This window comes from Aotus nancymaae, unplaced genomic scaffold (assembly GCF_030222135.1).
Source record: "Aotus nancymaae isolate 86718 unplaced genomic scaffold, 86718_ANA_hifiasm-v0.15.2.pri h1tg000051l, whole genome shotgun sequence".
In the NCBI taxonomy this organism is placed as follows: Eukaryota; Metazoa; Chordata; class Mammalia; order Primates; family Aotidae; genus Aotus; species Aotus nancymaae.
The window spans coordinates 25,098,574-25,123,494 of NW_026988465.1; the positions used below are offsets into that span (position 1 = coordinate 25,098,574).

At 42.3% G+C, this 24,921-nt stretch overlaps 2 protein-coding genes across 12 annotated transcripts in view; one reads left to right on the forward strand and one right to left on the reverse strand.

The window, feature by feature from the left end:
• LOC105726393 (zinc finger protein with KRAB and SCAN domains 3) overlaps positions 1–24,921 on the forward strand; it is a 49,823-nt gene that overhangs the window by 14,518 nt on the left and 10,384 nt on the right. The window contains exons 1-2 of one of the 5 annotated variants that reach the window (XM_012465829.3): positions 12,163–19,009; positions 19,305–19,420. The exons of 1 other annotated variant lie outside the window; for it this stretch is intronic. The gene's annotated coding sequence lies outside the window, so the exon portion shown is untranslated. 3 more of the 5 variants (XM_012465830.3, XM_012465828.3, XM_012465831.3) reach the window with 3 other exon arrangements.
• ZSCAN31 (zinc finger and SCAN domain containing 31) lies at positions 1,598–23,294 on the reverse strand. Of its 7 annotated transcripts, XM_064363118.1 has the most exons (6): positions 22,855–23,294; positions 17,694–17,743; positions 9,271–9,348; positions 5,009–5,484; positions 4,202–4,340; positions 1,598–3,664 (listed from the first exon to the last, which is right to left on the reverse strand). In XM_064363118.1, exons 4-6 carry the CDS (start codon positions 5,387–5,389, stop codon positions 2,976–2,978), a joined length of 1,209 nt encoding a protein of 402 aa, XP_064219188.1. In that variant the 5' UTR covers positions 5,390–5,484; positions 9,271–9,348; positions 17,694–17,743; positions 22,855–23,294; the 3' UTR covers positions 1,598–2,975. The 7 variants fall into 7 exon arrangements, with proteins under 7 accessions (XP_064219188.1, XP_064219189.1, XP_021522414.1 ...); XM_064363119.1 differs by lacking the exon at positions 9,271–9,348; XM_021666739.2 differs by lacking the exons at positions 17,694–17,743; positions 22,855–23,294 and adding an exon at positions 11,177–11,823.

The following is a 24,921-nucleotide window of genomic DNA, read 5'->3' on the forward strand; positions in this document are numbered from 1 at the left end:
CTGCCTCAGCCTCCTGAGTAGCTGGGATTACAGGCACACGCCACCATGCCCAGCTAATTTTTTGCATTTTTAGTAGAGACAGGGTTTCACCATGTTGACCAGGATGGTCTCGATCTCTTGACCTCGTGATCCACCTGCCTCGGCCTCCGAAAGTGCTGGGATTACAAGCGTGAGCCACCGCGCCCGGCTGGAGTCTGTAATTATTCTTAAAAACACACCTAAAAATTGGTCACCATTGGAGAATGCTAGGGAACCAAGTATTTTGAAAACAGGTAAATAAAGAGGAGCATTTATCCTGCCTTTTCCATATGAGCTGTACCACTTGGTAACCACATAGGGCTCTGAAAATCCTTCTTGTTACTGTCAGTGAGGCCAAATGCAGGAAGTAGTGGCATCAGCTACTACAACACTTTGGACCAGATCAGTGAAACAGAATCTGGAAAAAAAGAAGAAGAAAAAAAAACCCAAAAAAACAGAAACATTCCCACATTCTCCCTTCAATTTTCTTTACTACAGGCATGACCATTTGGGCCCTTTTTACTTTCCTCTCTCTCCCCTACTCCTCTCTTACTCATGTGGGATGTCCCTCATTCCCTTAATCTTCTTCCTTTACCCTTTTATCCTCTATTTTGTGGCTTTCTCCTCTGTCAGCTCTACTTTATTTTTCTGAGTAGATGAGAGAGAAAGGGACTGTCTGAGCACTGGGGTTGGAGTCACAGATGGACGATGCCAAGCTTCAGTGTTGAAAGTAAGTGTGGCATGCCATAGCACCTTAGCTGAAACCTTGTTCCTGTGGCCCAAGCAGTTCAGAGAGCCCAAGAATGGTCTGGGGGTGTAGACTGGCAGGTCTGCATGGTATTCATAAACATACAACAAACAGCTGCTTTCCCTTCGCCCTGTGAGCTCATGCAAGAGGAACAGAAGCTCTATAGAAGTAGCTTTTTCCTAAAGTAAACATTTATGGTCCTGTTTAGACTGCCTGGGTAAAGACTTGGTTGTATTTGCCTATTCCAGAGCAGAGGACACAGCCTTGCTCTACAAACTCACCTCAACCCACCTGCCCATTGCACTTCACAGGCATCTCAGTCCTCTCAGGGTGGGACAGGTAGTGGGTCAGTGAGGGAGCACAGGTTTGGGGACTACGTACTGATGTAGAGGTTGCAAGTGGAAGTATGGAAAGTAAGCTACTATTTGCTTGATGCCTCTAGCATATTAAAAGGACCATACTAATCCTCAGGATAGTCCAGGACCTTGATACTCAAAGTGCACTCCACGAATCAGCAGCATCTGAGGCATCTGGGAGTGCATTGCTCATTTAAAATGCAGATTCCTGGGCCCCTTCTGACCTTTTACGTTAGGAATCTGCATTTTAACAAGATCTCAAGTGATTTGTAGGTATTATAAAATTTCATAAACACTATTCCAGAAAATTTGAATTCAGCTAATTGCTAATTGTTCTATTGACAAATAAAACAGTAAATGACTTTTAAAGAATTGTTTATGGTTCCTAAGCCACAAGGAAAAAAATACACACACATATTTATGTATTCTTTAACACTTTAAAAATAAACTTTAAAGACAAAGGTTTAGGGCAGAATAGTTTTAAGCTGAACTTTTATTTCCTCTCTTTTGAAATATTCTGATTCAGATTTTGACTGTGGAGAAAAGAATAACAAGAATATCAGCAGAGGCATTTCACATCCTAATTTTAACATGATACTTAAAATTCTACCTACATTTGTTAAATGGTATTATTTCTTATGTAAAATATAATGCATATTTATTAAGAGCTACATTTTAAGTGCTTTCCATGTTTGTATCTATTTAATCTTATGCACCTAATGAGGATGGTACTGGTATCATCCTGTTTTACACATGGGGAGACTACAGCATAGTGGCATTTAGATAAGTTGCCTACAGTCCCACAGCTTACAAATGGGGAGGTAGGATTTGAACTTGGTGCCAGAGCATATGTTTAATGCTGACAATAAATGTTTGAGCATGCTGGTCTCCCCAGTAAGTAGCAAGCTGCCCAAGATAACAGATTTCTTTTCTTTACAGAACTACTTCAATGATGCTGCTTGCAATGGCACTCAAAGTTGCTGACCAACCCCTAAAATAAGAATAATGCTGACATAAAAGGCTATGAATTAAAGAGGTACCCTATAAAGAATAGAGATTTTTAAATATCATCTTACTTATTATTTGTAACAAAATGGAAAACTTACAGTAATGACCTGCATTGAGATTTTGATATACTATGTTGATGATTCATATCAAACTCATATTAACATATGATATCAACATATTTTGAGGATTCATATCACAAACATGAGTTAGATATGAAATGAGACATAGATTTCCAAACCATTAAAACTACAGGTTTCCTACCATGGATAATGCTGCTTACAGAAGCTATCTATCACATTCCTAGAGGAGACCATAGCAATAATTTCCTTTGGGAATGTGGGTGATTCTTATACCCAAAAATCTTAAGTTTGTTTAAAATGTTACTCTTACAGGAAAAGATGCACCTCCGAATACCCTTTGATCTTAGCCAATCTATTTTAAAAAGTATACAAATATACTGATCTTTTAGAATTGTTCACTATTCAGTATTACTCAAAAACAGGCCCTCCATTACAATTTATTTACAATAAGATTTGGTCCCTTTAAAAGAAATCATTAGAAATAAACCAAAGTATAGGGAATAAGAAGGCCATCCAGCAACCCCTACAATCAGTAATCCACAGTGGAGACACCAGCACCTGGTTTGTAGACAAGTGATTCACTGCAAAGCAAAAATAAATCTTACAAGAACAGAATAAGCCACCTGAAACTCTTTTTTCCAAGATGATCCCATTTAGGGGTCTGAGGGTCCACAGCATTAGTCCAGTTCTGCTGGAACAGTATGGATTCTAAAATGCCTAATAAGGTTGCAATGATGACTGAAGGCTTTCCCGCAGTCATCACATTCATGGTCTCTCTCCAGTGTGGATTCTCTGATGTTTCATAAGAAGTGCCTTCTTACTAAAAATTTTACTGCACTGACTGCACTGATACGGTTTCTCACCAGTGTGGACTCGGAGATGCTGGAAAAGCCCTGCATTCTGAATGAAGGCTTTGCCACACTGATTACACTGATAGCGCTTCTCTCCAGTGTGTATCCTCTGATGCTGAACAAGGCATGAGCTGAGGAGGAAAGCCTTCCCACACACTTTGCATTCATATGGTTTTTCCCCTGTGTGGATTCTTCTGTGTCTAGTGAGGCCATTGCTGGCACTGAAGGCTTTCCCACACTCCTTACATTGGTAGGGTTTCTCTCCAGTGTGGCTCCGCCGATGTTCATTCAAGCTTGACCGCCGGCTAAAAGCCTTCCCACATTCTTCACATTCGTATGGCTTCTCCCCAGTGTGGATTCTCTGGTGCTCAATGAGTACTGAACTCTTAGTGAAGCTTTTACCACATTCATTGCACCTGTGGCGTCTCTCTCCAGTGGAATATTCCTGCTGCTTTTCTGCCCTGCTGTCTTGCTTACAAGTTTCTCTGTGCTTAGAATCCAAAGATGCATCCCTTTGGAGTCTGCTATCCCTCAAATGTTCCATTTCCTTTAAGATTTCTTGCTTTGATGCCAACTTCTGGTTCTCAGGTATACTTTCACCATCTGGAATAATAAATGGACCAAACAATGTCATCTCTTTCCTTTATTAAAACATATAATCATAGGATGGAAATAGAAAGGTCCATATCAAACAGACATGTGCCAGGAATGGAGAACTGGCAGTTAAGGAGGGGGTTGGGTTAAACAGGGATGTTTAGGCTAGTAAAGTAAGCAGTTACCAGCACTGTTGAAATGGTTGGAGGGAACACCCAGAGGCTCCCAGAGAGGATGTACATAAGCAGGCACTATATCATACTCACTACAAGGCAGGCACTATTCTAAGTGTTTTACATATGTTAACTTATTAAATACTCAAGTGATTCTGTAACTGATGCGCTATGATTACCCCCACTTCAAATATGCATAAACTGAAGATACAGGGAGGTTACCTGATTTGTCATTTGTCCATTGTCACAGAGCTATTAAATAGTAGTATTTAAATCCCAATGCAGGCAATTTGGCCCCAGAGTCCACAGTCTTAACTGTTACCCTGTATAGACCCACCAGATATTTCCTTAATGGACCTGTCAAAGTTCTTACCTTGTTCTCGAAATTGGTGGAGGTGAAAAGATTCACATTTGAGCTGTGTCACCATAGGCTGATCCTGGATGTTTGTTGGTTCCTGCTTGATCTTCAGATGTTCCACATCCTCTGAATGTCCACGTTCATGATCTGGATCCTGAAGGCAGCAGGCATATTTGGTTCATAAGAGGGGGATTATAGGAGTCCAAGCTTAAATGAAGGACATCACATGGAACCATATGAAACATTTTCTAGAGAGTTGTCATAGTGGAAGGACCAGAGTTTAATTCCATACCCAAAAGCAAAACAGGGAAGAGTGGCCTAATCTAGTGTGGTGGTTTAAAATAAATCCATCAGGTAGAATCTAACTGCCCCCTGCCTTGCCCCCTGAATGTGAACTGTACTTGAACTCTACTGAATAGAAAGTGAGGCAGGAGAGATGGTATGTAACTTCTGAGTCATAAAAAATACTGCGGCTTTTTCCTTTCTCTTTCTCTCCTTCTACTCAAAAGAAGCCAGCTGACCTGTTGTGAGGGCACTCAAGCAGCCCTATGAAGAGTACCAACATAGTAAAGAACTAAGACCTCCTGCCAACAGCCAGTGAGCAGCTGAGGCCCCCTACTAACGATCATACCAGTGAACCACCTTGGAAGTGGATCCACTCACCTGAGTTGTGTCATCAGATGACTGTAGTCTTGGCCATTAAGGTTTAGGGGTAATTTGTTACACAACAGAGAACTAATACATGTGGCTATAGCCAGCCAACCCGTGTCACCAAACCCCACCTTTCATTTAGTATTTAATGTTTTATCTTTTTCCTCTTACCTGGTTCCCTGGCTCACTAAGCTCTTGTTCCAAATCTTCAACTACAGCCACAGCCTCCTCTCCACTCTGCGGATGGTGCTCCCGTACCCAGGCCTGGAGCTCCTCAGGCAGGATGGTCAGGAACTGCTCTAGCACCAGCAGCTCCAAGATTTGCTCTTTGGTGTGGATTTCTGGCCTCAGCCAGTGATGACAGAGTTCTCGGAGCCGGCTCAGAGCTTCTCGGGGACCAAGAGTCTCTTGATAACAAAACTGCCTAAAAAGTTGTCGAGAGGCTTCTTGGCCAGAAAAGTTGTTCACTTGAAGGTGGGTTTCTTGGTCCCAGAAAGGGTCTTCTTCCACTTTCACAATCTTCAGTCCGTACTGTTCCTCTGTTGAAGCCATTCCTGGGATTAATTTAAGAGGCTTACTCTGGCTTGAGGTGAAAGGATAACTGTGATTTAAAATTTTCTGATTTAATCTTCCTTAGGAGAAGACACCTGGTGATAGAGGATTATGTATTAATGGAAATAAATCATAAAGCAGTGGGGAAAAAAGCAAAGTATGGAAACATGAATGGTATTCTGTCATTTATGTTAATAAAACGTATATATATTGATTTACATATGTTTAGCAACAGGGAAAAGGCTATAGCAGAGTATGTTAATGGCCTCAATTCTTCCCCCTTCCCCATAGCCATGTATTAATATTTTGCAGTGCCCTTCCATTGTGACACTGGATTCAATAACATGACTTGATTTGTCCAATGATATTAGCAAATGTGATGCATTCACTGGTGTTGAATTAGTACTAAACTCTTAGTGTAGCTTTTCCCACATTCATTGCACCTGTGGCGTCTCTCTCCGGTGGACTGTCCCTGCTGCTTTTCTGCCCTGCTGTCTTGTTTATAAGTTTCTCTGTATATAATGATACATCTCTTTGGAGTCTGCTATACCCCAAATGTTCCATTTCTTTTAAGATTTCTTGCTCTGATGCCAATTCCTAGTTCTCAGGTATACTTTCATCATCTTGAATAATAAATGGACCAACAATGTCATCTCTTTCCGTTATTAAATAATATAATCATAGGATAGAAATAGATCCATGTCAAACAGACATGTACTAGAAATGAAGAGCTGGCAGTTAAGGAGGGGGTTGAGTTTGAACAGTACTTGTGTGACTGGGCTTGCTTACTCTTGCCCTCTGAAACTGCCAGAAGAAGGATATCCTTCAGATGATAAGAGACATGCAGGACAGCCAGATCACCCCAGTGGGGCAGATGAGACCATCCTAGAGTAGCTGACAGTCAGCTAACTGCCAAACATGTAGGCCTAGCCTAAGATCTGCAGAGCTGCTGGCTGCAGATGTATAAGTAGGGCCTGCCCACCCCAGGTAAGCTGTGTCCCATATACTCATGTGCTAAACGAAAGTTTATCACTATATGCCACCAATGTTTTGTGGCTATTTATTATACCACATTATTGTGGCAACAGATAACTAATATACAAGGGTGAACCTCTGGGAAGGAGAATTAGGTAACTGTGGAATTAAAAAAATGAGATATTTCCTTTTTGACCACAGACATGATGCTAAAAGGAAATGCTCATTGAAGTATTACATATTTCAGATTTTCAGATTAGGCACGTTCAACTGTTAAGTATAACACAAATATTCCAAAATCCAGAAAAAGTTGAAAGCCAAAACACTCTGGTCTCAAGCATTTCATATAAGGGATAGTCAGTCTATAGAAGTGATTTGAAAGCCTGGTCAATATGTGTATATGGTAGCTCTAGGAGAACAGGATATATAAAACTAGCTATAATATCAAATGATGAATGCTATAATAGAAGCCTCAACAGAATATTCAGGGAGTAAAGAATAGAAAAAAGAATTTCTGACTGGGTATAGAGCATTGAAAGAATATGACATAGGGGCAAGTACATTTGAATTAGGCTAAAATCTTGAACAGGATTTTTTGAGGAAGAGAAAGGAAGGGATCTAGCATCATAAATCAAGCAAACAACATGAAGAAAGGAATTTACGGGCACACACAATGGTGATAAGGACAGGCAAAGCTGAACTACAGAACATGGGGTGTGGGTAAAAATGTGAGAGGAGATGAAGTTAGACAGATGTGTTATATGGAATGGAAAATGGCCTTCAACTTTAGGCCAAGACCTTAGACTTTATGGAAAACTGAGAGGCATTGAGGTTTTCATTTTATTGTCATAGTGTTAGATCTGTATTTTAAAAAAAATACTGAGTAAGATTCAGGATGGAAATGGTAAGAATATGTTGCAGGGTTGTGGCTGTTTAAGTTGGGAAGTTTAATCGTAGTTACACTGATACGATGTGACTTTAGTAAGTTTTATATGATTTTTGGCCAATGCTAATGGAATTATTAAGGTCTGAGAGCACTTGGAAGTTTTTCAGTTATACTTTATTGGGTGAAAATGCATTTATTCCATTCATTCAAATATTATGTGTCAGGTGTCTGGAATAGTGAGAGGTGCTTAGTTCAAAATGGTGAAAGGTCCCTACCTTCATGGTATTATCATGGGAAAGACATAATTCACATAAAATTATGTTACAGAATTAAGGATATGAAGAGTTAAAAAGATCATGGCATTTATTCTTTGTCAATGTCCAAGGCCAAATATTCATCTTTTTACTCCTTACTGTAGCATCTGGTAATGGGTTTGTTGTCTTCAGTGCAGGAAGACTGAAAGTCTGAAAATTTCTAATTATGAATTTGCATTGGATTCCATTATTATTAAACATGTAGCTTCTCATGGCCTTAGGTTTATATGCAAAAATCATTCTGCAAGTATGGGTTCTGCACTTTAATGCTATTGAGAAACCATGGAGATAGGGTTGGCTTTTGTTGTTTTGTTTTATTTTGTTTTGCTTTCTCACATACACAAAGCCACAGGTGGAATATTCCTCCATCAGTTGTATTCTTCTCCCCACAATTGGTGCTTAGGATTTACCTCCTGGTCTTACACTGTCGGTGAACTGTCTTTATCCCTAATGCCTAAAACAGTTCCTGTCAGTGCTCCATAAACATTTTCTGGATAAATAAATATATATTCCCCTACTATATTCCCCTTCACTTCCTCAAGCCATGGTAAGGACAGAGAAGGGAACATGGAAGGGAAAATATATTCTTTCTTCTTGTTCCCCCAAAGCACCCCTGTTCCCAGGATATATAGGCATTACCCTATGTTCCCAGCCAGTCCTCCCACCTCTTCCTATCTCTTCTCCCAAACTGCTACAAATTTGGTGTCATCTGATATCCTAGCAGGGAACAAGTACCTGATAGACATCTGATGAATTAAATGGAATGAGCTATTTAAGATCACTTGGTGAAGCACTGTAGTACAGTGAATAATGTTCAAATCCTGTGGCCTCTCTAAAGTGATAATGACCATAGTACTGCTCTTATAGGTGTTGTGATCATATAAGGTAATGCATATAAGAAGCTTAGCACAGTACCTGGCCCACAGCAATTATTACATAAATATCAATGAGCAGGTATTATTAGTAAAGTAGTATTAGTAAATTGCATATCTTCATTTCATAGCGGAAATAGACCCAACAAAATAAAATATTTACTTCATATGTTAATACTCCGTAGACAGGTGAAAATACTAGAAGAACTATTCAAGAAAATCCAGGACAGACCGTGCCCAGTGGTGACCTCCCAGTTGTGTGCTGAAGCCCATCTCTAGATGCCACCAGGGTATCCCCCTGAACATCCCAACAAAAGCTCAAAAGCAACACATTAAAGATTGGATTCAGATTTCTAGGGTGACAGGATACAGGCCAATTTATGATTAATTACCAATTGACTCCAAACATTTGGCATTGGGAGATGATATATAAAAGGGGATAAAGAGAATGACATGGTCAGTTACAAATACAAGACAAAAATCCCAGTGGACCAGAAACACAGAGTAGTTAGTGGAGTTGATGCTGTGGGCTAACTGACTTGACGGAAGGAACAATCAAAGACATCCTAGAATTCAGCTCCTGGGGGATTAAATGTGGTGTGTCTCAGGTTGTAGGGAACCAGGCTCACTGTTCATGCCAGGGCCTGCAGTGGACTTCCACACTCACGAAAGGGGGACAGAAAAATAAAAGGCAGTTGACAGCTGACTCAGCTTATGACTTTATTAGCAACTAAGGCCCAGGAGACAAGGGGCAAGGAGAGACACATTACTAGTAACTGACCCATTTATTCACTTATTTAGTCAATAAATGTTCATTGAGCAACCATAACATACCAGGTACTTGGCTGGGCACTAGGGCTCCAATGGTGAATAAGACCAGGCTGGAGCGTACACTTTAACAGGGAAGACATACTGAAAATAAGAGCAACAAGAAAAATAAGTAAGGAGGTAAATAAAATAATTACTAGTTGTGATGATTACTATGAGGAGAACAAATGAGGCACTGAGTTACCAAATAAACGGACAGCCTATTTAGAGGGGGTGATGGAAGGTGAGGTGACATTTAAGCTGAGCCCTTAAGTGCAAAAGAAATGAGCTATGCAGAGTAGGGATGAGGGAGGGGAAGAGCACTCTGGACTATCCAAAGGCCCTTAGGAAGTGCATCCTGCCATCAAAGACAGGAAAGGACGCTGGAGTGTCTACAGTCATGTGGGAGAAGAGTGGCAAAATATTAGGCTGGCAAGACAAGCAGGAGTCAGATCATGTACAGCATAGGAGTTCAAATTGTATAAATGCAATAAAGAAACCACTGGAAGCTTTAAAGAAAGGAAGTGACAGGCTGAATTATGTATAGAGGAGCTCTGCTACTGGATGGAGAATAAGCTGAGGGAATGAGGGTAGAGGCAAGAGTGGAAGCAGAGGAGTCAAGAGTTGAAAAAAGGGTAAAGTGGAAGGTGTGAAGGCTATTGCACTCAATCTGGAAAGACTTCCACTTAGTTTAGATGTTACTGTACACAAGAAAGAAGAAACAGCTTACGTTTCTAAAAGCAGTGCAGTCACTGGACAATCAATTTAGGGAGCTGTGCTAAGAGTTGGGAACACACAGGTGTTTATAGCTCATGAGGATATAATTACAATACAATTAAATAAAAGCTGTATTTTAAAAAATGTGTACAAGATATACTCCTGGAGGAAGTGAGAGAGCTCATCCTAAATACAAGATTAAGTTTCTGTAATTCACAATGTAATCCACAATGGAATTCATCTCACAGATATTTACTAAGTGTCTATTATGTGTTATACAGCAAAGAGTGAAACAATGCAGTCTGATGTGTCCTCATTGTCCTTCATTGAAACGAAAACATGGTAGAAACAGCATAAAAGAGAATGTTTTCATTCATGTTAGCATAATTAGCAACAGCAACAAAGAGATCATGTAAATCGTAAATCACCTGCGTTGTAAAATAAATCCCAAAGGATAACCAATTACAATGACAAGAAAATGAGGCAGAACTTAAATACCATGAGGAAACAGTCAAATATAAAAATGGGGATGCTCTGTAGGGTGACCGGAGGAGCCTCCTTTTCAACAAGGCAATCTGATGGGAGGAAGGGAGGCAAAGGGTAAAATTGCTCTAGATTAAGACTTACAACTACATGCAGTGAGTGGTCTATGATTGGATCCTCGTTGGTACAAATAGGTGTAAAAGACATCTGTGGGACAACAGGAGGTGGAGGGATTTAAACATGAACTAGGTGTTAGGTGAAGCACCTACACTTAGTTGGGTGTGCTAATAATATTGTAGTTATGTAGGGAAATGTCCTTAATTTTTAGAGATGCATTAGAAACGAGGTGACAAGTTATGATGTTTGTTATTTATTTTACAATATTTAAAGAACATTATATGCGCTAAACATTGCATAATGTTGACTTGTTAAATAAAAGTTATGAGTATTTAGGAAATAAGGCTTTTGACAGGGAGCGAGGTCCATCCCTTCTCTACCTCTCGACCGCGGTTTCCATCTCAAAGCTCCACCCTCTCTAGGGATCTCTCCCACCACCCTGTATTAGGACTTAGTTAGCTTGCCTTAGGTAGATAGCTAAGATGGGGAGCGGGTAGAGGAGAAAGCCTGCCCCCGCCCATGGGTCAGTGCCTCATCCCCACATAACATAAAACGCAGCCAGGGAAAAAATTAAGGCTGCAGGCACCGATAAGGGAACTAGCACAGGGTGTTGTACCTAGAGATATGCCCAGCTGCACAGATACGAAAACCTCCGGCCCATTTGGATAAAAACTTGCACATAGCCTCCAGTTCACTCAGGTAAGGGAAGAAGGCTTGGCACAGAAACGCCTTTGTCCTTTGTATAGTCAGCAGGTTCCCAGGAAAAGTTTCTTCTCCTTTTGTGGGCAAGGGCACGGTGGGCCCTGGTAGGTTCCGGTGGGCGCTGTACTGTCCTTTATTAGGTCTATAAGCCCGGGTTCTGTGATTCGTGACCTCAGCTCCTGATTGGTCCGGGGCCAAACTTTCACTTCAGCTTCTGATAGGTCCTGGGCCAAGCTAGGCAGCAGCTATGTATCATCATTTCAGCTCCTGATTGGTTCCCGGGTCAAGCTGAATCAAGCGTTCGCCAAGACAGCCCGCGGACTAAGCACATTCCTTCTCCTTTCCAGTCCACAAAAACCCCAGAACTGGTCCTACAGTGGGTACTCCTAGTCGGGACCCCGTCTCTGCTGGCAGAGATTTTTCTCCTTTCGGCTACTAAACTTTCGCTCTAACCTCACCTTTGTGTCCGCGCTCCTTAATCGTCTTGGAGGTAGGACAAAAAACTCCGGGCGTTATCTAAGAAAAGGAAAGACCGTTTCACCCGGCTCCACGGGGGCTTCCGGCCAGTGAAAGTGTAGGGGCGGGGCCACGCCTGCGCAGACGTTCCCTCCCCTCCTACTCCTAGGCACAGACCGGAAATCTTCCCGGAACCGGCGGCTTCCGACCAGGGACCGAGACTCACCTTCCGGGCATCGGGAAGCTACGGAACAGGTGTCCCGGCTGCAGCACCCCAATGACCACCACAAAGGCCGGAAATGCGTCAGCCGTTCTGAGCCCACTGGCTCAAGCCAGGCAACTCTTTCCTTTCTAGGAATTCCTGAGGTGGTTGCATCCTGGTGACTCCTTTATTGCAAACGCCGGGGCCAGAAATCCCAGCCCCACTGGGTGCGAGGTGAAAAAAATACAGCGAGGGATTTCCGTGGGGAGCGGCCCCCAGCCTTTAGGAGTTAGATGGTCGTAGAGACGCAGAACAGAGCAGGAAGATGTTAGGAAGATATAAAGGAAGAGAGGGCGAGAAACAGGAGGTAACTCCACGGCCAAACAGGTTTATTTACAGGAATGAGTCTGCGAAGAGTCCCGGTTACGAATCTGGCTGAGTTAGCCAGATTCCCCCGATCGCTTACAGGCTGAGGCTTTTATAACAAAGTTTCTATTGGGGAGGGGTTAGGGAAGTACGTGCTGGCTAGTTGGGACTGTCTGGGGACTTTACAATTTGAGACAGATGTGATTAGGGCCATTAGGCTCTGTTGCGGTTAGGGCCGTTCTGCTCCGTTGAAGCTGTGGATGGAGCTGACATTTGCTTTGTTTCTTGAGAACACAGTCATCAAGGTTGTAAAGTGGCATCGCTATTGTTCGTCCTCACAGAAGGGACTTAATACGTTTTCTACCTCTAATACTTATCTATTCTTGCCCGAGTCTGTCCGCTTCTTCTGGTCTCTTTGACATCACAATGGGGAGATGGTAATGGTGGAGACGAGAATACAGAGTTGTTTTTCTTGTAGTTTTGTTAGTTTTTTACTCTCAAACCTCTGCCTTCTGGAATCTCAAAGTCTAGAAGGGTATGTAAACAAGTAACTAGGTAAAACTGACTAGCATGTGAAATGAAGTAAAATAAAATAAGTGCTTGTAAATCGATGATAATAGTCTCTGGAACATAGAAAATGCTAAGTATATATGTAAAAAATAAATGTTATGTATTAGATTGAATTCGTGGCATGGAAGATAGAAGAGGAAAACTAATGGGGCAAAACAAGAAGCAGCAGGAATCTGCCAGTGTGCCCGGGAAAAGGAGCAAAGGAAAGAAATTTCTGGGAGAGAGAATCAAATGTACAAAAGCAGTACTGAGTTGAGATTGGTACATCCAAAGAACTGGGCTAATCAGCATGACTGGAGAGTGGAATATGTGGCGGGGGCACCAGCTCTTACTTTTTTTGGATCCCTAACCAAGGAATTTGAGCAATCTGATCAAATTTGCCTCTAGAAATGCTATCTTGGCAGCCATGTGGGGATGGACTGTAAGGAAATGAGACTACAGGCAGGGAGAGCAGCTAGGAGACTACCACAAGAATCCAGGGTAGAGACAGTGAGAGACCGAATCAAGGCAGTAGCAATAGAAATAGAGAAGACAGATAACACATTAAGTATTAAGGGATTGAATTGATTTTTTACAACTCATTCATTCATTATACAGATTCCCATTGAATCCAATTTTTGTGCCAAAGGTTTGCTGGATATAATAATTATGAAGAGCATAAGGTCCTCACCCTCATGGGGTTTATAATATAAAGAGGAATACAGACATAAGGAGATCCAGTTTATACAATTCAAGAGACCCTATTTGAGAAAAGGAAATCAAAATTACAAGTACAAACATGGGTATGAAAATGGACATTTAGGTCAGGTGTGGTGGCTCACACCTGTAATCCCAACACTTTGAGAGGCCAGGGTGGGAGGATCTCTTGAGTCTAGGAGTTTAAGACCAGCCTGGATGACATAGTGAGACTTTGTCTCTACAAAAAATAAAAAATATTAGCCAGGCACAGTGACTCATGCTATTAGTCTCGGCTACTGGGGAGGCTGAGGAGGGAGAATCAGTGGCTGCAGTAGCCATGATCGTGCCACTGCACTCCAGCCTGAGTGACAGAGTGAGACCCTCTCTCCAAAAAAAAGACAAAAAAAAAAAAAAGGAAAAAGAAAAAAATGAAAATTGAGATTTAGAATGGAAAATAGGCTGGGCATGGTGGCTCATGCCTGTAATCCTGGCACATCAGGAGGCTGAGGCAGGCAGATTGCATGAGCCCAGGAGTTCAAGACCAGCCTGGGCAACATGGCGAAACCCCATCTCTACCAAAAATACAAAAATTAGCCAGGCGTGGTGGCCCATGCCTGTGGTCCTAGGTACTTGAAAGGCTGAGGTGGGAAGATTACAGAGCCTGGGAGGCAGAGGTTGCAATGAGCTGAGATTGTGGTACTGCACTCCAGCCTGGGTGACAGTGTGAGACCCCATCTCAAAAAAAAAAAAACATGAAAAATTACATATTACAGTTTTTTTTTTTAAATACAGCGTCTTGTTCTGTCGCCCAAGCTGGGGTGCAGTGGTGTGATCATAGATGACTGCAACCTCAAACTCCTGGGCTCAGGCAGTCCTCCTGCTTCTGTCTCCCAAAGTGTTGGGATTACAGGTGTGAGCCGCTGCCACCACACCTGGCTATACTACATATTTTAAAGTCTTCCAAACATCACAAACAAAAATCAGAAAAATAGCAAAATATTTTCATTATTTAACTGCCTGACGCCTCTATAGTAACTTTCCTCTTATTTGTTGGCTTTATGTTCTTGGACGGCTTCTTTGTATGTTAATTTCATAATTGAAATTTTTCTAGAACGAGTAAAAAGTTAATGTAGGCTTTCCTTTAGCATGGTTGATCAAAAGCTTTTAAAAATTATCGACATATGAGTAAACTTCTATCAAGTTTCTTTGAATTATGAGCTATAAGATTTCAGGACATTAAAATTTTTGTGTGGGGACTAATCTGAGAATCTCTGTGTTGATGACACATTAACTAGTTGGTCTTAGATGTCCTCATTGTCAGTGGCATATGATGTTGTCTTTGTCAATATCAGTATTTTATGTAAAATGTACAAGAAATTTAAATCTATTTTCAATGTGTTTAGTCATTCACTTTTCTTCACTAATTAGATAATTGACCAAGAGCTTATTTTTTAGTGTATTCGAAGTTTAGCTCTTTTTCTTAAGGAATTGCTGATTTCATATAATTTGACATTGTTTCTTTTGCTATAATTTGCTTCCTGATGTCAGAATAATTTCCATTGACTTTATTAGCTTTAGTGCTTTTGTTTCTCACATTCCATTAATTTTTTTTTCTAGTGGGAAGGGTAGGAGTCTTGTTCTCTTTCCCAGGATGGAGTATGGTGGCTCAATCTTGGCTCACTGCATCCTCTGCCTCCCAGGTTCAAGCAGTTCCCGGGCCTCGAGTAGCTTAGATTAGAGGTGTGTGCCACCGTGCCCGGCTCATTTTGTATTTTTACTAGAGACGGGGTTTTGCCATGTTGGCCAGGCTGTTCTTGAACTCCTGACCTCAGGTGATCTGCCCACCGTGGCCTCCCAATGTGCTGGGATTACAGGCGTGAGCCAACACACCCAGCCTCCATTAATTTTTAAATTTAAATTTGCTCTCAGTTCTTTAATAATTTTATTTTGTAATTTAGCATTTACTTCTTTATTTTGTAATAGCATTTATTGCTTAAATCATACCAAAATATCTTTTCAAATTGCAGTTAAAGTGACTTATTTCTAAGATAGTGTTCCCTTGCCAGATGGTAAAATTCCCTGTTGCCATTTCAGTACCACTAAGTAAGAGAAAAATAAGAGATGGGGAATCAGAAATGAAAACAAACAAACAAACAAAAACAGTGGTTTAAACACCTGTTGCTAAAATATCCATTTTTTTCCCTTCAAATTTTACAAGCATATAAACTACATAAAACACATTGCTAGGTATCATACCAGGCCAGGGTATTTGAAGAAACATGCAAGTGTAGAATCCCTTATGCTTTACAGACTTAACAATAAACCCACTTCTGAATAAGTAAGTGCTGCAGTTGAAATATATTGGAATCCGATGACCATTACAGTAATTACAATACCCATCTTTAATTTATCACAGCCTAATTTGAAATAATATTGTATCACTTCACATTTTAGTCTTAATTTCATATTTAATACTTTACATTTCAAATATAGACATAAACTTACAACACTATTATTCATTTGCTCTTGCCCATTGATATGGTTTGGCTGTGTCCCCAACAAAATCTCATCTTGAATTGTAGTTCCCATAATCCCCACATGTGGTGGGAGGGGCCCAAGTGGGAGGTAATTGAATCATTGGGGCAGTTTTCCCCATACTATTCTCATGATACTAAGGTCTCACAAACTCTGAGGTTTTATAAGGGGCTTCCCCCTTCACTCTGTTCTCTTCTTCTCTCTCCTGCCGCCATGTGAAGAAGAACATGTTGCTTCCCCTTCTGCCATCATTGTAAGTTTCCTGAGATCTCCCCTACCATGCAGAATTGAGTAAATTAAACCTCTTTTCTTTATAAATTACCCAGTCTTGGGTATTTCTTTATAGCAGCATGAGAAAAAACTAATACAAGTAAATTGGCACTGGAAATAGTGGGGTGCTGCTGTGAAGATACCTGAAAATACGGAAGTGACTTTGGAACTGGGTAACAGGTAGAGGTTGGAACAGTTTGGAGGGCTCAGAAGAAGACAGGAAAATGTGGGAAAGTTTGGAACTTCCTAGAGACTTGTTTAATGGTTGACCAAATTGTTGATACTGATATGGACAATGAAGGCCAGGGTGAGATGGTCTCAGATGGAGATGAGGAACTCTTTAGGAACTAGAGTAAAGGTCACTCTTTGTATGCAAAGAGACTGGTGGCATTTTGCCCTGCCCTTGATATCTGTGGAACTTTGAACTTGAGAGAGATGATTTAGGGTATCTGGTGGAAGAAATTTCTAAGCAGCAAAGTGTTCAAAAGGAAGCAGAGCATTGGAAAATGTGCAGCCTGATATATGGTAAAGAAACCCCCATTTTCTAGGGAGAAATTCAAGCTGGCTGCAAAAATTTGCATAAGTAATGAGGATCCAAATGCTAATCACCAAGATAATGGGGAAAATGCCTGCAGGGCATATCAGAGATCTTCACAGCAGCCTGTCTCATGCCTAGGAGAGAAAGGTGATTTCCTGGGCTGGGTTCAGGATTCCCCTGCTGTATGTAGCCTCAAGACTTGCTGCCCTGCATCCCAGCCACTCTAGCCATGGCTAAAATGGGTCAAGGTACAGCTCAGTCCATTGCTTCAGAAGGTGGAAGCCCCAAACCTTGGCAGCTTCCATGTAGTGATGGGCCTGCGAGTGCACAGAAGACAAGAATTGAGGTTTGGGAACCTCCACCTACATTTCAGAGGATGTATGGAAATGCCTGGATGTTCAGACAGAAGGCAGTGCAGATTTGGCATAGAGTGAAAGCTTCTCTCTACTTTATAGATATGGTGCCTTCTATGTGTCCTCTTATGGTAGATAGGGCAAATAGGCTGTCTCTAGCCTTTTCTTATAAGGGCACCAACCCCAGTCATAAGGGCAGAACTCTCATTACCTAATCACTCCCAAGTCCTCACCTTTTAGTGCCATCCCCTTGGGGGCTAGGTTTAAACATAAGAATTGTGGGGGAACACAAACTTGAAACCAGAGGACTCATGTCAGCCCTTCCCCAAAGTGGGCACAGCTCAGAGCTAGGAGAGAATGCCCTGGCTTGTGACTGCTTCCCTGGGAGAAAGAAAAGATTGGAGCATGCATCCTGTGTTCTGGCTCTTTGGAGGGTGGCCCAAGGGACTGGCTTCTGTCTTACCTCACTTGGAGAGCTGATGGAACTGGCATAGTTTGGGTGCCTGGGGGCCACTAAAAACAAAGAAGAGTTGGAGTAGCTTATGAGCTGCATTAACAACCTTGAATGATTCTAAATTTTCTTTTAAAAGTGTGAAAGTTTGCTTACTGGAATTGATTTTTTGTTCAACATCTAAAGTAGAAACCCAATTTTGTTTTATTTTCCCATTTAGCTATCCAAATATCACAGTACTACTTATCAAGTAGCTCCTTTATTCTTCACTGATTTGTAGTGCAGTTTCTGTCATATCAAGCATCCAGCATATATGTTTGTTGCTCAGTCCTCAATTCTCTTTCATTGGTCTGTCTACAGTTGTGCCAATACTATTTTGTCTTAGCTCCTATAAATTTATAATAAATTATATAGGGCAAGTTTCTGCCGCTCCTTCATTTGTTTACAAAATGTCTTGAATTATCACTCTTTCATTATTCCATATAAATTTTAAATCACTAGTCAAGTTCCACTGAGCACAGTTGGAATCTTGATTTGCTTTGTGCTGAATTTGTGTATTAATTTAGAAAGGAATGATATCTTTATGATACTGAGTTCTCATATATATGGACATGGCATATATTTCAACTGCTTATCCTTAATGAATAAAGTTTCTAATGTTTCCATTCAGGTATGTTTTGCATTTCTTTGCTTCTGTAATAACTGTCTTTTAAAAATTATACTTTTATAATTTTGATGGAAAATGTGATTGTGAATATGAATTTTAAAAAGTTCAGCAACCTTGGTAAACTCTTATTAATTAACATAATTTGAGTGTTAGATTATCTTGGATTTTCTATGTAAACCTCGCAGCATGCTCCTTAAAAGTATTTAGAATTAATATTTTAATTAAGTAATGCAATCAACTCTAAAATTAAAAGCACATTTAAAACATCCACCATAACACTTTCCTTCTCTCTCTTGTCCTTGTCACTCAATTTCTTACTGTTCACCTCACACAGGTGACCACCATTATTAATTTTCCAATTTATTTTTCCAGGGCTTCTTTGTGCCACTCACGCAAACATAATTTAGATTCTTTTTACTCTCTTCTATTCGAAAATATAGCAAACTATGGAAAGAGTTGTGCACTTTGCCTTTCTCCCTTTGGTATAGCTGGTAAAATAAAAATTTTAAAGTCTCTTTAATAGCAAAAGGGGAGGGGACACGAGGTGCGGAGCTCGCAAACGACAGAGTCGGCCAGGGAGGTGGCTAGAGAGGCCCGGAAGTGGCTTCTGTGCCCCGCCCTGCGGGTGGTTTGCTAGTTTCGGGCACTTTGTGAGTATGGGGTGAGTAGGAGACGCCGGTTGGGCGTCCGCTTTCCAGTGTGGGGTGAAGTCTCATTCTGGGGCTCTCCTCCTGTGGGTCCTGCCATCCTTCTGTCCCCGGGTAGACGTGCGTTTGCAGGTGTGTGTGTGTGAGTTTGAGGAGGGAGGCCCTTCCCTCCCCGGTTCCTGCAGCCTTGGCTCCCGAGGAGGAGGGAGATCCCTGCGAGAAGCCGTCGCGGGGAAGGGCACTCTGCGGCGGGACAAAGTGGTGCTCCGCGTCCCCGCGTAGAGCCCACCATGGATGTCCCTTGTTTAGAGCCGTTACTGGGTGTCGCGGTCTGTTCCTCGGCATTTTGGAGACGGGATGCGTGGGTCACATAGACAAGCCTTGAAAATGGGAGCCGTTACATTTTTGCACTGCCTGGTGACAAGGTCAGTTTCAGGGTCTTTAAATTATTCTGTGGTACTGGCCAAGAGCCAGAACGTTGGAGTCAGATTACCTGGTTCGAATCCTGCCTCTGCCACTTACTGGCTGTGTGACTTTTTACTAGTCCCTAACCTCTCTCTGCCTCATTTTACTATTTTGTAAATGGGGATAATATTACCTAACTCACTGGGTTGTTGTGAGGATTGAGTGCATTAATATGTGTAAGGTGCCGAGTAAGCATGATTTAAAGTATTTGCTTTTATTAATACTATTATTATTTGTACCTATGATGACGCATTATCTTTAGTAACTACTGTTACTGTTGCTTTGAATTTTAGTGCCATTCATCAATTCACTTTGTATTGGATGATTTCTGTATTTTAGGAGGGAAAAATAAGATACTCTGAAAAAGAGCCTATTGCAAAGCAAAGACCAAAACTGGTTTGTGTTGTACATGGTGATACTCAAACTCCCAAAGGCTGTCAGACTCAGGGGTACTGTTTTCTTGCCCGGAGATTAGGAGGAACAAGACAAGTTTTTAACAGTGAAAAAGGACTAGGAACCCTGGTTTTAGCAGAAATCTGATGTCCTGCTTAGTGCTGGAGATCTACCAGTTTCTGAGCTTCCAGGAGCGTCCTAGCCTGAAACTGGCTTCATACTAACACCCGTCATTTCAACCCAACTTTTACAGGGTGAACTCTCTTTTCTAGACTTGTAACTCTTTTCTGATAATTAGAAACTTTCCTTTCTTGATCTTTAGTATATTTACTGATTTGATACTTTATGTTTGCAACGGATTTCCCAGTCTTGTGCCTCCCAACTGTGATCAGTTTGGCTCAGATCCAAATAGGGACCAGGTAGTGAAACCTAAATGGAGTCTGTGGAATAAATGATAAAATGTATCAGTGCTGTTTTCCTGCCATAGACTTTCTCCTCTCCCCGCCCCGTGGACACCCTCCCCGTTCCACTTGGGCTCCAGATTCACTCTGAGTTGGGCTGTGGCTCTCTCTCACCTTCCTTGACCCTACCTTAATGCTTACTGACTGTATTTTCAGGAAGGAAAGAAGGTAGGACTTTAGTTTTCTAAAATTTGGGGGAGAAATTTAAACACATTTAACTGTAGAGAGAATATTACAATGAATACCAGTATACCCGTGACTCGGCTTCAGCCATCATCTTTTGGTCGTTTTCTTTCATCTTCTTTTCCCTCCTTTCCTTCCCTTTTCCTCTACCCTCCCATCTCCCTCCTTCCATTTTACTTCCTCCCTCTTTCCTTCTGTTCTTTCCCTGCCCCTCCTTTTTTTGTCTTCCTTTCCCTCCCTCCCTCTCCCTCTCTTTATTTCTTTTTTTTTTCTTCATTCCATCTCTCCTCTCTCATTTTATAACAAATTGCAGATGGAAACATTTTAGTTCACTCACAAGTGCGAGTACTTCAGTGTTAATTTCTTATATATAGGGACTTTTATCTTAATATAACCCTATTATCATTATCACATGCAACGAAATTGACAGTAATTCCTTGATATCATTGTATTGTTTTTCAAATAATTGTCTCAAACATTTTTACAGTTTTTAACAGTCTTTTTACAGTGTTTTTTTCAGTAGGATCCGAATATGGTTCACCATTTGCCTGTGTTTGATAAGTCTGTTCAATCTCCTAATCTATGACAGTTCCCATTCCCTCCCGCTCCTTTTGGTAAAAATGCCATTTATTTGTTGAAGAACGTGAACCTTCTGTTTTATAAAATGCCTCACATTCTGGATTTGGTTGATTGCTTCTTTTTAGTATGTTTAACTTATTAGTTCTCAAACTCAGCTGCACATTAGAATCACCTAGAAAGTTTTAAAACTTATTGATGCTGAGTCCCACCCCCAGAGTGATTTAATTGATTTTTTTTTTTCATTGCAACCTCCACCTCCCAGGCTCAAGCAATTATTGTGCCACAGCCTCCCAAGTAACTGGGTGTGCGCCATCATGCCCAGCTAATTTTTGTATTTTCAGTAGAGACAGGGTTTCACCATATTGGCGGGCTGGTCTCAAACTCCTCACCCCGGGTGATCCACCCACCTTAGCCTCCCCAAGTGCAGGGATTACAGGGTGAGCCACTGCCCTGGCCTGATTGATCTTGATTGTATCCAAGGCATTGGGATGTTTTTAAAGCTCCCAGTGATTCTAATATATAACAAAGTTTGAAAGCCTTTAATGTAATTTTCTTCTGTATTTCGCCTGTACACTGGTATTTGGATCTAAAGACTGGATTAGATTTAGGCTCACTTATTTCGGTATTATGAGCCCATGTGGCAGTACCCCAGATCTCTTGTGGCAGCTTAATAGGAGGAAGTATTTTCTGGTACTTTTCATTTGTAACAATCAATGGGTTCTCTCGGTTTCCTAATTTCCTTCCCTTCCCTGCCGTCCTTTGAACTGTAGAGAGTTGGACTGAGGGATAGCGACTCAGGAAGATACAGACTTGCAATTTTGTTTTTCCCTTTGTAACCTCTACTATCTCTACCAGCCTTACAATTTCTGTCTGTCTGTCCATCCATCCATCCATCCATCCATCCATCCATCTATCTGGAGACGGAGTCTCGCTCTGTTGCCAGGCTGAAGTGCGGTGACGCGATCTTGGCTCACTGCAACCTCCGCCTCCTGAGTTCAAGCAATTCTCCTGCTTCAGCCTCCCGAGTAGCTGGGACTGCAGGCATGCACCACCATGCTCAGCTAATTTTTGTTATTTTAGTAAAGACGGGGTTTCATCATTTTGGCCAAGATGGTCTCGATCTTATGACCTCTTGATCCACCCGCCTTGGCCTCCCAAAGTGCTGTTATTACAGGCGTGAGCACTGTGCCTGGCCCAGCCTTACATTTTGCAGCCTCTCCATTCCACTGAGTAAGGAGGAACGTACTGACACCCGAGTCCAGTCAAATAACTTTGCAGTCACTCATTTCTAGTTTAAAATCTAGTCCAGATGGTTCATAGGAATCTCAGGTTTCCCTTCCCTCTTAGGGCAGGCCCAGGTCTCATGGCTTCTGGGATAGGCTGTCTTCCACAATATCTTACTTTTCCCTCCTAAAATATAAAATCCATTACGCAGTGATGACTCTGAGGGAGCCTGGTGGCTGGTGCTGTTGTTTGTAGAGAATACCATACTGAGGAAGGAGTGGATTAGGAAGCAAGAAAAGCAGTTTGGCTTGGGGCATATTGAATTTGATTTGTTTGCACAGTTTCCATTAGGACTGTATGGGAGGCAGCTCAGGATAGGGGTCAGGAGTCTACAGCCTAGAAATAGAAGTTAAACCTTGCAGGTGATTAAGGAGAGTTCTGGAGAAGATTGTGGAGAGAGAAAAGGTCAAGAACAGAACCACGAGGCCTACTCTTATTTAAAAGAAGAAAGACCAGTTAATGATACTATTAGCCCACATATATATGGTACTTACCAGTGTCGTGCCATTTGTCAGGTTCCAGCCCATGCTGAGGTCCAAGGAGAGCTGGTGGATGGGTGGTAGATAGCAGAAAGAACACACAGGGGGCTGTAGGCAGGTGAAATGTGATTTTCTTCAGCAGCAGCAGCAGCTGCAGCTCTTTCAAATTGTCTGCGTCTGTCTCGGCTGCCTCCTCTGAGGCTGCAGCCCTTCTCAGCAACCGGCTCTGGGGCTCCTGCCGCTCCCACACTCACAGCTGTACTCCTTGGCAAGTTTGTTAGTTCCTGGCTCACCCCAGTCTGTCTGCAAGACAGCCCGTTCTCCCTTCCATGGTCAGCAGTTTCCCTCTCTGTCTCTGGACACGAGCCCTATGTACAGCGTCAGCAGGGCAGTTATACCTTTTACAGACAATAGTGGCTCAGAGCCAAGTATGAGCTTACACAAAGGTTATATAACAAGTGGAGTGGTGCGCCTGCGTTCCAAACTTGCTGAGTCATGCTGGACTGGATATCTGCCTCACCCTGTTCTTGACCAAAGCACATCCATTTACCTTACACTCTACCTCCAGGCCAAGGGAGACATAGGTTTTTGGCACACAGGCCTGACATATAAGCTTTGGGCACCCAGGGCTGATACATACACACAGGCTTGACACATAAGCCTGATGCATAGGCTCTGGGCACTCAGGCCGCAGTAGTAATACAAGAAGCAATCATTTCAGGTTATGGCGGGCAAGCACCCCATGATGATGCTACCCCAACGTTGCTTTAAGTTTTTTGTTTCCCACCTTTAGGGGTGTTGGGGCAGGCAACAACAGGTTACTGTTTGTCCCCATACCTGGTCAGAGGAAGTCATCCTTTCTCCCATAGGTCTGGCCACGTGGCCTGGCCTTACATGGGTCAGTGACTAGCCACTTCTGTAACTTCTAGATAGTTAACCACAAGGTTAAGCCTGATAAACTGCCCAGCTATTGGTGCAGGTTACCGTAGATGTCACCTTCTTGGTGATCACCATTCACACTGCCCTGAGTTCAGCTCATTAGCTACTTTGTCCACACCTGTTATCAAACCATAAGCCGTCAGTACTAGGCTGGACTGCAACACCCCAGCTAGACCTGTCTCTACCACACCCCATTGGGAAATGCAGGGATGCCCTTCCTTAAACAGTGAAGGCTCAGGGTCTAGGGGTGCCTCAGGCCCCATGGCCTTATCTTGTATCAGGACTGTAGGTCCTAAGACTTCTTGTAATTGTGCTGCTAAGGGACTTGACTTAGCATTTTTTGCTGTTCCAAGTAGGCACCCCACTTTGCAAAAGTGGATGTCTGTGCCATCCCAGTGTGCGGGTTGTTAACCATGAGTGTACGCACCCTGCTGTTGGGTAAGTCGTGCGCACACAACTGTAGTCCGTCCTGCCATGCTGTCCTGAGCCTAAAGGGCAGCCTATGCAGTTACTAACTGCTTCTCTGTCAAGGAATACCAGCGCTCAGCTCCCTTCCAAAGTTGGGACCGAAAGTCTACTGGCATTCCAAAGTGCTCTGTGCACTGCCAGAAGCCCCAGTCAAAACTCTCTGTGGTCACATGCACATCAAGTTTAAATGAGTGTTCCTGATCAGCTACCCGAGGGCTTGTGCCTGCTGAAAAGCCTGTTTAGCTGCCAGGAAGGTGGTTTCAGCTGCATCATCCCAATCCCAGCCAGGAGGGGCATTGCTGCTTCTAAATCTGCAAGAGAATCAGAGGTTAATATAACGTCATTAATAAGACCATGACATATAATGGGGCTATGCATACAGCTGTGCAGTAACACTATGAATATCCATTGTCGCCCTCCCATGAAGGCAAACTGTTCCTGGCTCTCTGGAGTGATGACAGCTAAGGGGAATGCGTTGGTCAAGCACACACACAGTGGCACCATCCCAGTTCTGTTGTCAGGTGGTCTATCAAACCTATGATAGACATCCATCTTCAGAATGTCCTCAGGCGTGGGAGAGGCAGCCACGGTGCACAGGTGCGGAGCAAGCAGCTGATGCCAAGGTGCAAAGATCCAGGTTTCACTTTCGCTGATCAGCTTTCATGACCATCAGTA

Excerpts from the sequence above, each read along its gene's own strand:
- ZSCAN31 (XM_021666740.2), bottom strand. The coding sequence starts at position 5,389 with ATGGCTTCAACAGAGGAACAGTACGGACTGAAGATTGTGAAAGTGGAA. Across the intron at positions 4,341-5,008 it reads TTAGTGAGCCAGGGAACCAG|GATCCAGATCATGAACGTGG; the intron begins GTAAGAGGAAAA and ends TGCTGCCTTCAG. Across the intron at positions 3,665-4,201 it reads CCACCAATTTCGAGAACAAG|ATGGTGAAAGTATACCTGAG; the intron begins GTAAGAACTTTG and ends TTATTATTCCAG.